We start from the raw sequence: 15,341 nt of genomic DNA, 5'->3' as shown, positions 1-15,341 counted from the left end.
CCAACTGCCTTTGAATATTTTAATATTAAAATTCAAAAGAGCAAGACCAACCCAGAAAACAGGAATCTTGGAAAGCTCTGCATAACTCATGTGACCGACCACAGTCCCTGTCAGCCTGCCTTTATATCTTGGTTCAAGGCAGTATTGCCACACTTACCTCCAGTCATGGGAACTGCCACTGAGGATTATGCTGCTCTTGTATCTAGCTGTATGTATACTCACCATCAGTCACTGCAGACTAGCAGCAGGTCGCCAGGCTGTGAGAGCAAACTACCTCTGCCAGTGATTAAATTGGTATGATATTTCTCTGAATTTTCAGGATTAATGTCCGTATTGGCAGAAATAAGACCAAAGAATGACTTGGGGCATCCCTTCTGTGATAATTTGAGATCTGGAGACTGGATGATTGACTATGTCAGTAACCGACTTATTTCACGGTCAGGAACTATTGCTGAAGTAAGTAAAGCTATATTGTCCAAAAAAATAAAAGGTGAGGAGCACAGTAAGAAATATATATTAACATATACGTTTATGTTGTTTTCTAACCTGAAACATTTTCTTCTCCATCATCTTTCAGTTCTTATAAGTGAAAATCTGGTGAATAGATTGCTAGATAGTACAGTGGCATGTTTGGATTTAGCTTTTAAATCCAAGCCTATAAGCACACCAAGTTAACTTTTAAAATTATTTTTATAACAGGTTGGTAAATGGTTGCAGGCTATGTTCTTCTACCTGAAGCAGATCCCACGTTACCTTATCCCGTGTTACTTTGATGCTATATTAATCGGTGCATACACCACTCTTCTGGATGTAGCATGGAAGCAAATGTCAAGGTATACCCAGCAAAGCTTGAGTAGATAGGCATGTTTGTGTAGAAGCCACAAGACCAAAACATCAAGAATTGTCATGCATGCATACAGCTGAAAAAGTTAATAAGTGGGAATAAAATGTATTAACATCCTTTAATCTGGAACACACAGAAACAGACTTAGATATTAAAATCTATTCTATAAAGCTAAAAAACATGTTGATGGGAAATTTTAATTGCTTGGTGTTATCTCTATACCTTGAGTTGTTAAGTTAATGGAAAAAAATTTTTAAATCTACACATACTATTTTTTTCCAATTTTTCATTAATTAAGAGAAAAAATATTCTGCTATTATTATAAATGAAATATGCCTTTATTAGTGAATTTCCCTGAGGTGAAACCACAGGCTGGAATGAACCAGTGAAGAGCAGCCAAGGCAATTTGGGCATAACTTCAGAAAGGATAAAACTTCAACTCTACCATTTGTTTTACAATAAACATTTTAAAGCCAGCTAGATAGAATACTGGGTGAAATGAAAGCAGTTCTGAAACCTTTACCAAATTTAAAATTCTGTTTAACTGATTTTAGCATTGCTATACATTTGAATAGAGAAACTTTTTGAAGAGAAAAAAAGAACTAAATACTGCAAAAATTTTTTGAATCAATAAGGCATAAAATTTCAGGTATGCAAGATGAGTAAGTTTTGAGATCTAATGTACAATGTTGTGGCTGTAAATAACAATTTGTATTGTGCCCTTAAAAATCTGTTTAAAGAAGTAGATTCTCAAATTAGGTGTTCTTACCCTAATAAATATTTTTGAATAAGTAATAACACTTTTTGTTTCTACCCGTAACACTTTGAACTCTATAACTTTGTTGCAGCTTTGTTCAGAATGGTTCTACTTTTGTGAAACACCTTTCCTTGGGTTCAGTCCAAATGTGTGGAGTAGGAAGATTCTCTTCTCTGCCACTTCTTTCACCTTTCCTTACGGATGTACCATGCAGGCTGAATGAGATCACAAGAGAGAAGGAGCAGTGTTGCGTGTCTCTAGCTGCAGGTAAGAAATTATGTACAGAATTAAAATGTGTAAGTCAGTATTAGGAAAATTATAAAGAAATGATTATTTTTAAAAACTCACGATGTTTTCCAAGATTTTACATTACTGGTTAGTAAAATTTCACAGGCATACATTTATAAAAGTAATAACAGTGCTCTTTAAGTATCACTGTATACCAGACATTTATTTATGTGGATTTTTTATTGTGGCCAGTTAATCCCTTTCTTCTGCATGTGTATTTTTTCCAACTCATAACATTTTGCATTTTTCAATCAAATCTGTTTTACTACCTTTCCCATTACATTATACTTTTTTCCCCCCAATATAAAAAATTTACCCAACCTTGTAATTACCAAGAGATCATGTGAAGATCCTCTACAAGTTACAAAACACAAAACAAATGCTAAATAATTTTTGTGTCTAATTGCAATTAAATGCTTCCAACTCCATTAGCATCTCTCCTGAAAGTATATTTAAAACCCAAATCAAGTAACAGGTATAATTCTCAGCAAAATAGGCTTATGGTTTCTTTTTAATAAATTTCAAGCTATTTCTAGAAAGTATTTAATATTTGAGTCCACTGAAGTTTAGAACTTCCAAACAGAAATACCAATTGCAGGATGCAAGGAACAGTATTGTCTATGTGATTGCTTCTGTTTACCCTTAAATTTGCATTCGCTTCAGTTCAGTTCAGTCACTCAGTTGTGTCCGACTCTTTGCGATCCCATGAATCGCAGCACGCCAGGCCTCCCTGTCCATCACCAACTCCCGGAGTTCACTCAGACTCACATCCATCGAGTCGGTGATGCCATCCAGCCATCTCATCATCTGTCGTCCCCTTTTCCTCCTGCCCCCAATCCCTCGCAGCATCAGTCTTTTCCAATGAGTCAGCTGTTCGCATGACATGGCCAAACCAATAAAAATGACCTACTAGGACCCAACAACTAAAAAAGAAACTAACATTTTGCTTAGAAGGATTATATGAACCTTCTGAATGTTTTAATTATATAATTGTGTTTTAGATTTTTCACTCAACTATTTGATATCCTTCTGGTACTTTCCCCTGTGAATCCATAGCAGATGGTCATAAAACTGAACAAGAACATTGTGGAAAAAATGCAGAAGTTGATTTTAAAGCCTATTGTGTAGAAGCCTATTATATAAAATAGTGATCTCAACATTTTTGATTATCCACTTCTGTTGTTAAATACTCCCAGAATAAATACATTGAATATTGAGATCATAAATGATATACTTATATGCTATTATACTTGATATGTTTACACATCATGTACAATATAAAACAAAAAGAAAAACTAAAAATATAGTTTATAAATATGGATAGAAGTTCTGGTATATCTTTCTAGCATCCTAAAGGAGAGTTTTGTGTATTCCATATTAACAATATATAGGACTGTAGACAGATTTGCAGATAGATTTCTTGGTTTCATTTTTAAATGATACAAAGGCCAGGAATACCTTCCTTTTCTGACAGTGATACAAAATATGTGTATAATTTTAAACTTTTACATTAATTGACAAGGTAGAAATTATTCAGAAGATGTGTGATCTGTAAGTCATATATTCTGAAAGGTCAAAAAGTTAATATAGGACTTCCCTGGGAATCTGCCAGCCAATGCAGGAGACACAGATTCAATCCCTGGTCCAGGAAGACCCCACATGCCATGAAGTAGCTAAGCCCATATGCCACAACTACTGAGCCTGCGCTCTGGAGCCCGTGAGGCTCAGCTCCTGAGCATGCGCTCTGGAGCCCGTGAGCCACAAATGCGGGAGCCCGCGTGCCCTGGAGCCCATGATCTGCAGCAAGAGAAGCCACTGCACTGAGAAGCCCACACACCACAACTGGAGAATAGTCCCTGCTCACTGCAACTAGAGAAAAGCCTATGCTGCAACTGAAGACTCGGCATGGCCAAAAGTAAAATTAATCAATTAATTTAAAAAATGTTTTAGTGAATACAGATATTTCCACACATCCATGCTAGAGGTTTTAGTTTTGACTTTTTAACAAGAGTGCCTGTATTCAGGGCATACCAACTCAAACTTACCCTTGGATCTGTCTATACTTATATTTATGCCAAGTGTTAAGTGGGTTATAGTACCAGGAAATCTGTGCAATACGGAGTACTATATATATATATATATATATATATATATATATATATATATTCGCTGCTGTCATCAGTACCATCATCAACCATATATATAAACTGTATGTCAGCCATGTATGTTGGTGCTCAGTTGCTCAGTAGTGTCTGACTCCTTGCCACCACATGGACTGTAGCCCACTAGGCTCCTCTGTCCATGGAATTTTCCCGCCAAGAATACTGGAATGGGTTGCCATTTCCTTCTCCATGGCATCTTCCTGACCAGGAATCAAACCTGCATCTCCTGCTTGGCAGGCAGATTTTTACCACTACACCACCTGGGAAGTCTAACTGTGTGTAAACAATATAAAAGTGTTAAGGGAAATTTTATACCACTATTTGGGAGAAAATATAGAAAGAAATGTCTAATGTTATCTTTATTTCTGATCTTTTCCTAACCGAAGAAAATAATGTCTTTCTCCAAGGTGAAGACCTTTAACAAACAGAAACTTTAATTGTGAAGCATTGCCAATATTTTTCCTTAGTCAAATTCTCTCACCTCTCAATTTGCGTTTTATAATTAATCTTTTATTTCATTCATCCAATACATTTTCATGGTGATATATACCAGTTACAGTTTTCAGTGATATAAGTTGGCAAATAAGGTTAATGAGGTTTCTGTTATCATGGGTCATATTTTCCACTGAGGAGAGACATTCATTCAACAAACCAGAAGACAAACAAAATAATGTCGGATAGTGATAAGTGTTTAGAAAATGAATGCTGTGAACGTTTTATTTATGACCTGAGTTTTTCTTCTCTGAAATTTCTGTTACATGTATGCTTTAATGCAGTTTTTTTTTTCAGTGAAATGCTAATTTCCTTTGCTTTACTTTCCTGCTGATTGTTACATATAAAATTGTATTTCTTTTCACATTTCATAAGAAACCAAACTCAATATAAAAGTAAAATTTTAGATTTTATCTATGATCATTCTGTTTTACTTCCTGCATAAAGGCTGCAGTTACCTAAAGTTTTCAAGTGATTTAACATCTGAAATCTTTGTTTTCACCTGTAAAAGTTGTTTCTGACAAACTGTGACACTTTTAAGTAGTTTTAAGTTACTGGGAAATTTGATAATGAAGTAAAAACCCTAGAGCAATAGATCAATAAACATGCAATTATTTGTCATTAAGGTAATCACCCCATATTTAGATTAATTTGTTGCCTTCAAACTGCAGGTAGAACCTTTTAAAATATATCATTATTACTATATTGAGTGTTTCTTCATGTGTTAAATATTTGACCTCTGATTTTAATCTTTAATTTGCTAAAAGAAAGTCTGTGTTTAAAAACTCACACATTCTAACCAGTTCAAATAAGCATCACTCTTTAGCACAGATTCTTAGTCTATTTTGAGTGACAGATTCCTTTAAGAATCAGATATGATTATGGAACCTCATCACACAAAAGTAGACATAAGAATAACCATACATTCTGAGATAATTTTAAGAGAGTTTGAAGACTCTTTTCACCTCCTCCTTAACCCCAGAGTTTAGAGCAGCTCAGTCTATAGTCGTGGAGTTCATAGGCTTGTGTATACTGAGGTTAATAGATTACTCTGCTGTGTTTTCCGTTAGGCTTACCACACTTCTCTGCTGGTATTTTCCGCTGCTGGGGAAGGGATACTTTTATTGCCCTTAGAGGTCTACTGCTGATTACTGGACGCTATTTGGAGGCCAGGTAGGAAATCTTTAAAAAGTTGCAGTGCAAGTTTATGTCTTAGTGTTTTTCAGTGCTCTTCAGACCTTTCTTATTTATCTATTCTCAACATTTGGTAGGTAGGCATGTTTCCCTGAGGTGTGATGTTTATTTTATTTGTTGTGTGTTCATTTAATAGGATCATAGAATTTCAAAGGTGTGACAGTCTTTAAAGTTACCAAATTCTAATACTTCACATTACAGACCAGGTTATCTTCAGCATTTGCTACTTTATTTCAGGAAAAACGAAGAATTGTGTAACCATGTTACAAACATCGGGCACTAAAGAGTAAAATGTCTGTGCCTGAATTAAGTATAAGAATGCAGATGACTTTTAGGTGAAATTGGAAAGTCTTCCATTTTTTTTGTTCTTCCATAATGACAGAGTCCTATAAAGAGAATTATAATATCAGGTTTCTTCTTTTTAGTGCAGACCTCATAACCTCCAGTTTTGTGTTTTCTAGACTTAAAATGGTGTTCTGTATGTCACAATACTATAAATAAATTTATCAAAGGTAGAAAAGAAAGGCTCTACAGCAGTGTTGTATAGTGTTTGGTAAATCAGTATTACCATCATCTGACAACTTGTTAGAAAAGCAGATTCTTGGTCCCTGCTCTCAACTCCCTGAGTCCAAACCTGGAGGTGGAAAGTTAGAGTTGACAGATGGAAATCTGTGCTTTTGCAGGGGCTTCAGGTGATTTTCAGTGGCCTAAGACTGAAGTTTGAAATCACTGCTCTACAAGTTAAAACCTGTAGCAAAAAAAAGCATTTTTTTTTATATTTTTGTTTTGATGTCACCTGTTTTGTATGATCTATGAGCTAAGAATGGTTTTTACCTTTTTAAAGAATTATTGGAAGAAGAAGAATGCGTGATCACACTATGTAAGGTCAACAAAGCCTAAAATATTTACGTCTGGCCTTTTACAGAAAAATAGTTTACCTACCCCTGATCTAGAAGATTTCCCAGAAGATAATACGTTTGTTAGAGTAGTGCTAACTACTATAAATTATAAGCCATTAAATTTCAAGGGCTTTTCATAAACAAAATTTATGATCTTCTGATCTTATATGGGTGTTCAAGAGGCAGTTTTCCACATGGTGATTAAGGGGTATAGCCTCCTTTATCTGCATGATATACAATCTTCCAGGACCTCTGGGCTCTCTCCTGTCAGCTGGCAGAGAGGGAAAGAGAGCCTGGGGAAAACACTCCTGTTCCATGCAGTTAAATTTTTTTTTTTTTTTCTGGAGAATGCCGGCATCTGACTGGGACCTTTAGGAAAGGCATTTTGGTGGACATATGGCTGTCTCTACCACAGATAGTTCTGCTTCCACCCTCTGCAGAGATGTTCATGGACCGAGGACTTTTTACTCAACTTCCATGTGTATGACATGTTCTGGATAATTAAGATTGCTAGTATTCTGACCTTTTATTAATTGGAAGTGTCACTCTCCACACTAACACTTTTGTATTGCAGAAAATAAAAAAGCTCCTTTTACACAATTATTTAAGAGAGAGGTATTACCTGATACACAGAATTAATTAAATTTCTAAATGGTTTTAGCAAAAAATAAAAAACTTTAAATGACTTTTTCAAGGTTATACAGATGGGAACACTAGGACTTAAATCTCAGTCTTCGTAATTCTCAGTTTCATGCTCTTTTTAGAATGCCATGCCATCTTACAAAGTTGTTATTTGGTATATGATGGTAGAATAATATGTTGAAAGATAAAATATTCTCTACAAGTTTTTGAAAATGAATTAGGTTTTTCAAGGTCAGTTTTTACCTTTAATTTTCTTATATGTTTGCTTTATTTTTGGTATCTGCCATTTAAGATAATAAAATTCCTGTTCTTTTTAAATACTAGGGATTTCAAAAGTAAAATCTAGAGTTATGAGGGACCTTAAAAATCACCTGGTCCCAAACTCCACAGATGAAAAAAAAACTCTCCCAAAGGATAAGTCATACAGATTGTTAGAGAAAAAGGCAAGGCGAGGATCAAGGTTCCTGACTTTTAATTCATTGCTTATTCTATATTACGACCACTTTCTGCATGAAAATACGAATAAATAAGAGAAAATAAGAAAAATTATTAACACCCAAAATGACTTTTTTGCCTTTAGTTTTTTAAGTGATTTTCACGTCAAATGATTCACCTATTTCTGTTGTTTTAGGAATATCATTTTAGCATTTGCCAGTACCCTGAGACATGGCCTCATTCCTAATCTCCTGGGTGAAGGAACTCACGCCAGATACAACTGCCGGGATGCTGTGTGGTGGTGGCTGCAGTGTATTCAGGACTATTGTAAAATGGTTCCAAATGGTCTGGACATTCTCAACTGCCCGGTTTCCAGAATGTATCCTACAGATGACTCTGTTCCTTTGTCTGCTGGCACAGTGGTAAAGATCATTTCTTAAAATAATTTTTTCCTGAATAAGTTTACTTTCTAATATAAAAGTACATGTAGTTAAGAATCTGAGTCTTACAATTCTTCAAATATTGGTATTTATTTTGTACCTGCTGCTACTGTGAGAGACTGCAGAGATGACTTATTCTTTACCTAATGAGCTTGCAACACGGTAGAAGAGGTGATATGTATATATTAATAATACGATCATTGCAAAAAGAAACATAAGGGAAGTGCCTCTTTTAGTCTCATGAAAGAGAGATGATCTCTTAGTGGGTCTCAGGGAGGACTACAGAAAATAATTAAAATTTCACCTAAACTAACCTCAAAAGGTGAGTAGGATTTCATCAGGGATGAGGGAAATTATGAGAAGACATTAAAGATGAAAAGAATAATAAAAGCACAGGGTGGATTGAAGCGCAGCTTAGGATATACTGCTCCATCTAGTGTTTGGCTTTTTGTGGAGGGCACCTGCCAGATAGTAAGGGATTGTGGAAAGTAGGGGCCAGATTGTGGAGAGCCTTGGCTGCCAATCCAGGGAGTTCAGAGTTTATCTTATGTGCAGTGCAGAATGAATAAACATTTGTGTATTTTTCTTCCCCAATCAAGAATGACCAGGATATTGTACTTTTGCCACATCGAATCTGCATTTATGTTACAGTTTACTTGGGTGGAGGGCTTCTAGGCTACCTCAAGGCTAGCTCTACGATGTTTATATCATGAAGTGTTTGAAGAATATTTGCCCCAAAATTTTTTAATGTAAACATATTACCATTTTAGTATATAATTTGTCTCCATTGCTATGTATGTGGATGAATTGGAACAATGCCAATTTAAAACTCGGATTTCTGCATAATAAGCTGGATTTGTTTATTAGCTGAACTGTTTACTTTAACAGATCACACAACTCACAAGATTCTTTTTCATGCAGAATTACAGATTATTTCATGTCACAGAAATTTATAGTTAAAACTACAATATGTTAAGTGTTCACATGGAAAAGCTCTGCTGTATTATATGATGTATAAAAGCTGCTTCTTTCCCCAGTCCCACCCCTGATCCCTATTTCTTCTTTTAAGGGAAAATATATGTTTTCACTAAACTTCAGTTGTAGAATTTGGGAGAAGATAAGAAAAATGTAATTTCTAACAGCGGTAACATCCATGTTTCAAACAGGATCAACCATTGTTTGAAGTAATACAGGAAGCTATGCAGAGACACATGCAGGGCATACAGTTCCGAGAGAGGAATGCTGGTCCACAGATAGATCGGAACATGAAGGATGAAGGTACATAACTTTTTTTTTTTTTGGCCACGCTGTGTGGCATGTGAGATCCTAGTTCCTTGACCAGGGATTGAACCCTCACCCCCTGCAGTGGGAGTACAGAGTCTTAACCTCTGGACCACCAGGGAAGTCCCATGAAGGTACATAACTTTAAGTACATAATAAAGATTTACTGATGAGATGAAATTAAACCTTGTAATTGTTCATTTATTCCACAAGTATTTTATTTGTGTATAAAACTTCAGAATATAATCATGAAAAAGTTTAAGAGTTTCTGATCTTGCCAGCTTAGTTTTAGTTTCTGGAGGAAAGATAAAATTTTATATCCTTTGTCAGCCAGCTTTGAAAGCACCAAAAACCAATTTGGTGCTTACATTTATAATCATAATAATAATTGCTAAGAATTGACTGCTTACTGTGTGCTAGGCATTGTGCTAACTACTTTACCTATGTTATTCCCATTTAACACTCCTAGGAACATTGGGGATGAGTTTCATTGTTCTCATTTTTATTGATAAGATGGCTGAAGCAGAGTAGCTTGCCCAGACTCTACAGAACTGCTAAGTGGCAGAGCTAGGATTTCGTCCATAGTTTGTCTGCCCTTGTAATTTGGGCTCTTATAAAGAGGTTTATTTGTATTCAGAGTTAAAATCAATGTACATTTTAACATCTTTGAAGTTCATCATATTCTGATTTTTATGGCACATACTCATCATCATTAGCTGATGCAAGGCTAACAATTTATTTCATTTTATTACCCATTCCCCTTAGAGGTATTCCAGTGGGGTTTGTTGTATACTAATGTACTCTTATGAAATACACATTTCTTTAAGCACAAATAGTCTTTTTAACTTCTCAATTTTGAAAGAATTGGAGACTGATATAAAATTACAAAAATGATGCATGAGTATCCTGAACCCTTCATCCATCTTCCCCCAATGAGGACATCTTATGTAACTGTAGTGCAATATCATGATCAGGAGATAGATATCAGTATAATACTGTCAATTCACCTATAGAACATATTCCATTTTTACCAGTTTTACATTAACTCATTTGTGTGTGTGTGTACTCCTGTGCAATTTTATCCCATGTATAACTTCATGTAATCACAGCCACAGTCAGGATATACGACTATTCCATCACCACAAAGGTTTTCCTGTGCTATCCTTTATACTCACATCAAACATCCTTGATCTCTGGCAACTGCCAGTCTGTTCTACATCTCTATGGTTTTGGCATTTTGAGAATGTAGGTAAATACAATCATATTGTATGTAACCTATAATATATATATATATGTACATAAGTTATATGTAGTATGTAACCTATAGTGTATGTGTGTGTATATATATATATATATGGTTACATATAATTCCTCTTGAAAACCATCCAAGTTGCTGCATATATCAACATTTTATTACTTTTTACTGCTAAGTAGTATTCCCTTTTACGGATATATCTTTCATCTTTTGAAGGACGTTTGGATTGTTTTCATTCTTTTGACTAATACAAATAGATTTCCTGTGAACATATACAGGTTTTTGTGTAAACTTAAGTTTTCATTTCTCTGGGAGAAACTCCCAGTCAGTTCAGTTCAGTCGCTCAGTCGTATCTGACACTTTGTGACCCTGTGATTGCAGCACTCCAGGTCTCCCTGTCCATCACCAAATCCCGGAGTTTACTCAAGCTCGTGTCCATTGAGTCAGTGATGCCATCCAACCACCTCATCCTCTGTCGTCCCCTTCTCCTCCCACCTTCAATCTTTCCCAGCATCAGGGTCTTTTCTAATGAGTCCGTTCTTCCCATCAGGTGGCCAAAGTATTGGAGTTTCACTTTCAGCATCAGTCCTTCCAATGAATGTTCAGGACTGCTTTCTTTTAGGATGGGCTGGCTGGATCTCCTTGCAGTCCAAGGACTCTCAAGAGTCTTCTCCAACACTATAGTTTAAAAGCATCAATTCTTCGGCGCTCAGCTTTCTTTATACAACTCTCACATCCATACGTGACTAATGGAAAAACCATAGCCTAGACTAGATGGATCTTTGTTTTTATGTAATGTCTCTGCTTGTTAATATGCTGCCTAGGTTGGTCATAACTTTTCTTCCAAGGAGCAAGTGTCTTTTAATTTCATGGCTGCAGTCACCATCTGCAGTGATTTTGGAGCCCCCCAAAAATAAAGTCTGCCACTGTTTCCATTGTTTCCCCATCTATTTGCCATGAAGTGATGGGACCACATGGCATGATCTTAGTTTTCTGAATGTTGAGTTTCAAGCCAACTTTTTCACCCTCCTCTCTCACTTTCATCAAGAGGCTCTTTAGGTCTTCTTCGCTTTTTAAGGGTGGTGTCATCTGCATATCTGAGGTTACTGATATTTCTCCCGGCAGTCTTGATTCCAGCTTGTGCTTCATCCAGTCCAGTGTTTCTCATGATGTATTCTGCATACAAGTTAAATAAGCAGGGTGACAATATACAGCCTTGACGGACTCCTTTCCCTGTTTGGAACAACTCTGTTGTTCCATATCCAGTTCTAAAGTTGCTTCCTGACCTGCATACAGATTTCTCAAGAGGCAAGTCAGGTGGTCTGGTATCCCATCTCTTGAAGAATTTTCCATAGTTTGTTGTGATCCACACAGTCAAAGGCTTTGGCGTAGTCAATAAAGCAGAAGTAGATGTTTTTCTGGAACTCTCTTGCTTTTTCGATGATCCAGCGGATGTTGGCAAATTGATCTCTGGTTCCTCTGCCTTTTCTAAATCCAGCTTGAACATCTGGAAGTTCATGATTCATGTACTGTTCCGATAATCTGGGTCATATGGTATATACATGATTTGTTATATAAAAAATTGCCAGACTGTTTTCTGAATTGAAGAAAGTAGGGAAAGCCACTAGACCATTCAGGTATGAGCTAAATCAAATCCCTTACAGTTATACAGTGGAAGTGAGAAATAGAGTCAAGGGATTAGATCTGATAGAGTGCCTGAAGAACTATGGACAGAGATTTGTAACATTGTACAGGAGACAGGGATCAAGACCATCCCCCCAAAAAAGAAATGGAAAAAGGCAAAATGGTTGTCTGAGAGGCCTTACAAATAGCTGTGGAAAGAAGAGAAGTGAAAAGCAAAGGAGAAAAGGAAAGATATACCCATTTGAATGCAGAGTTCCAAAGAATAGCAAGGAGAGATAAGAAAGCCTTCCTCAGGGATCAGTGCAAAGAAGTAGAGGAAAACAACACAATGGGAAGGACTAGAGATCTCTTGAAGAAAATTAGAGACACCAAAGGAACATTTCATGCAAAGATGGGCTCCATAAAGGACAGAAATGGTATGGACCTAAAAGAAGCAGAAGATATTAAGAAGAGGTGGCAAGAATACACAGAAGAACTGTACAAAAAAGATCTTCACGACCCATATAATCCCAATGGTATGATCAGTCACCTAGAGCCAGACATCCTGGAATGTGAAGTCAAGTGGGCTTTAGGAAGCATCACTACGAACAAAGCTAGTGGAGGTGATGGAATTCCAGTTGAGCTGTTTCAAATCCTAAAGATGCTGCTGTGAAAGTGCTGCACTCAATATGCCAGCAACTTTGGAAAACTCAGCAGTGGCCACAGGACTGGAAAAGGTCAGTTTTCATTCCAATCCCAAAGAAAGGCAACGCCAAAGAATGCTCAAACTACCACACAGTTGCACTCATGTCACATGCTAGTAAAGTAATGCTCAAAGTTCCCCAAGCTAGGCTTCAACAATACATGAACCGTGAACTTCAAGCTGGATTTAGATCAAATTGCCAGATCAAATCAATGAGAGATCAAATTGCCAACATCTGTTGGATCATCGAAAAAGCAAGAGAGTTCCAGAAAAACATCTACTTCTGCTTTATTGACTACGCCAAAGCCTTTGACTGTGTGGATCACAACAAACTATGGAAAATTCTTCAAGAGATGGGATACCAGACCACCTGACTTGCCTCTTGAGAAATCTGTATGCAGGTCAGGAAGCAACTTTAGAACTGGATATGGAACAACAGAGTTGTTCCAAACAGGGAAAGGAGTCTGTCAAGGCTGAATATTGTCACCCTGCTTATTTAACTTGTATGCAGAGTACATCATGAGAAACACTGGACTGGATGAAGCACAAGCTGGAATCAAGATTGCCAGGAGAAATATCAGTAACCTCAGATATGCAGATGACACCACCCTTACGGCAGAAAGCGAAGAAGACCTAAAGAGCCTCTTGATGAAAGTGAGAGAGGAGGGTGAAAAAGTTGGCTTGAAACTCAACATTCAGAAAACTAAGATCATGGCGTCTGTTCCCATCACTTCATGGCAAATAGATGGGGAAACAATGGAAACAGTGGCAGACTTTATTTTTGGGGGGCTCCAAAATCACTGCAGATGGTGACTGAAGCCATGAAATTAAAAGACACTTGCTCCTTGGAAGAAAAGTTATGACCAACCTAGACAGAATATTAACAAGCAGAGACATTACATAAAAACAAAGATCCATCTAGTCTAGGCTATGGTTTTCCCAGTAGTCATGTATGGATGTGAGAGTTGTATAAAGAAAGCTGAGCGCCGAAGAATTGATGCTTTTAAACTATAGTGTTGGAGAAGACTCTTGAGAGTCCTTGGGCTGCAAGGAGATCCAGCCAGCCCATCCTAAAAGAAAGCAGTTCTGAACATTCATTGGAAGGACTGATGCTGAAAGTGAAACTCCAATACTTTGGCCACCTGATGGGAAGAACGGACTCATTAGAAAAGACCCTGATACTGGGAAAGATTGAAGGTGGGAGAAGGGGACAACAGAGGATGAGGTGGTTGGATGGCATCACTGACTCAATGGACATGAGCTTGAGTAAACTCCGGGATTTGGTGATGGACAGGGAGACCTGGAGTGCTGCAGTCCGTGGGGTCACAGTCAGACATGACTGAGTGACTGAACTGAACTGAACTGAGACTGTTTTCCAAAGTGGTTGTTACATTTTGCACTTCCACCAGCAAACTGGACAGATCATTTCTCCACATCCTTGCCAGAATTTGGTGGGGTTTTTTTGTTTGTTTGTTTGTTTTAGCTATTCTGGTAGACATGTAGACCACTATATGTTGTGTTTTTGATTTGCATTTTCCTATTAATAGTATTGAACATCTGTTCATGAGCTTATTTACCATCCCTACCCCTTCTTTGATGATAAAACCTGTTTTATCCCGTTTCTAATTGGATTGCTTGGATTTTTTTACTATTAAGTGTATGTGGTAAAATACATGTTTACCATTTTATCATAAAATACATCATTTTAGCCTTCTTTAAGTGTGTAGTGCAGTGACTCTAAGTATATTCACACTGTTTTTCCACCATTACTGCTATCCATCTCCAGAACTTTTCGTCATCCCAAACTGAAACTCCTACCCAGTTAACAGTAATTCCTCATTCTTTCCTCCCCTCAGTTCCTGGTAATTGCTAATCTGTTTTCTGTCTCTGTGAATTTGATTATTCTTGGTACCTCAAATAAATGGAATTACATCATTTTTGTCCTTTTATGTCTGGCTTATTTCAGTTAACATTGGTATATCAGAGCTATATATACTATACTTTCATGCCCTTTGTTTAAACACTACCACATTTTTTTCCAGAATTACTGCACCAGTCTCTATTCCCATTACCAACCAAAGTGTCTTCTGTGCCCCCAAACCCACCAACATCATTTGGCATTATCTAATGCTGAATATGGTTATAAAACCATATGTAGGTGTTTTTACTTGTAATTCTCCTGTTATTAAATTTGAATATTTTCTCATATGTTTATTGCATCTTTGGAAAGTTTCCTTTTCTATAAACTGTTTGTTCCTATTCTGTACCTTTATTCATCTTTCTTTTGGCATTCTGATATTTTTCATGTTGTTTACCAGGAGTTTTT

At 36.7% G+C, this 15,341-nt stretch overlaps 1 protein-coding gene across 2 annotated transcripts in view; it reads left to right on the top strand.

Moving 5' to 3' along the window:
• AGL (amylo-alpha-1, 6-glucosidase, 4-alpha-glucanotransferase) overlaps positions 1-15,341 on the top strand; it is a 78,503-nt gene that overhangs the window by 43,698 nt on the left and 19,464 nt on the right. For both annotated transcript variants that reach the window (XM_040232238.1, XM_040232239.1), the window contains exons 22-27: positions 320-456; positions 700-833; positions 1,693-1,868; positions 5,614-5,716; positions 7,910-8,135; positions 9,320-9,431. In XM_040232238.1, coding sequence (XP_040088172.1) covers positions 320-456; positions 700-833; positions 1,693-1,868; positions 5,614-5,716; positions 7,910-8,135; positions 9,320-9,431 — 888 coding nt within the window. The remainder of the gene's footprint in view (positions 1-319; positions 457-699; positions 834-1,692; positions 1,869-5,613; positions 5,717-7,909; positions 8,136-9,319; positions 9,432-15,341) is intronic.

Source organism: Oryx dammah, unplaced genomic scaffold (genome assembly GCF_014754425.2).
Source record: "Oryx dammah isolate SB20612 unplaced genomic scaffold, SCBI_Odam_1.1 HiC_scaffold_28, whole genome shotgun sequence".
In the NCBI taxonomy this organism is placed as follows: domain Eukaryota; kingdom Metazoa; phylum Chordata; class Mammalia; order Artiodactyla; family Bovidae; genus Oryx; species Oryx dammah.
This window is presented reverse-complemented; position numbering and strand designations above follow the sequence as displayed.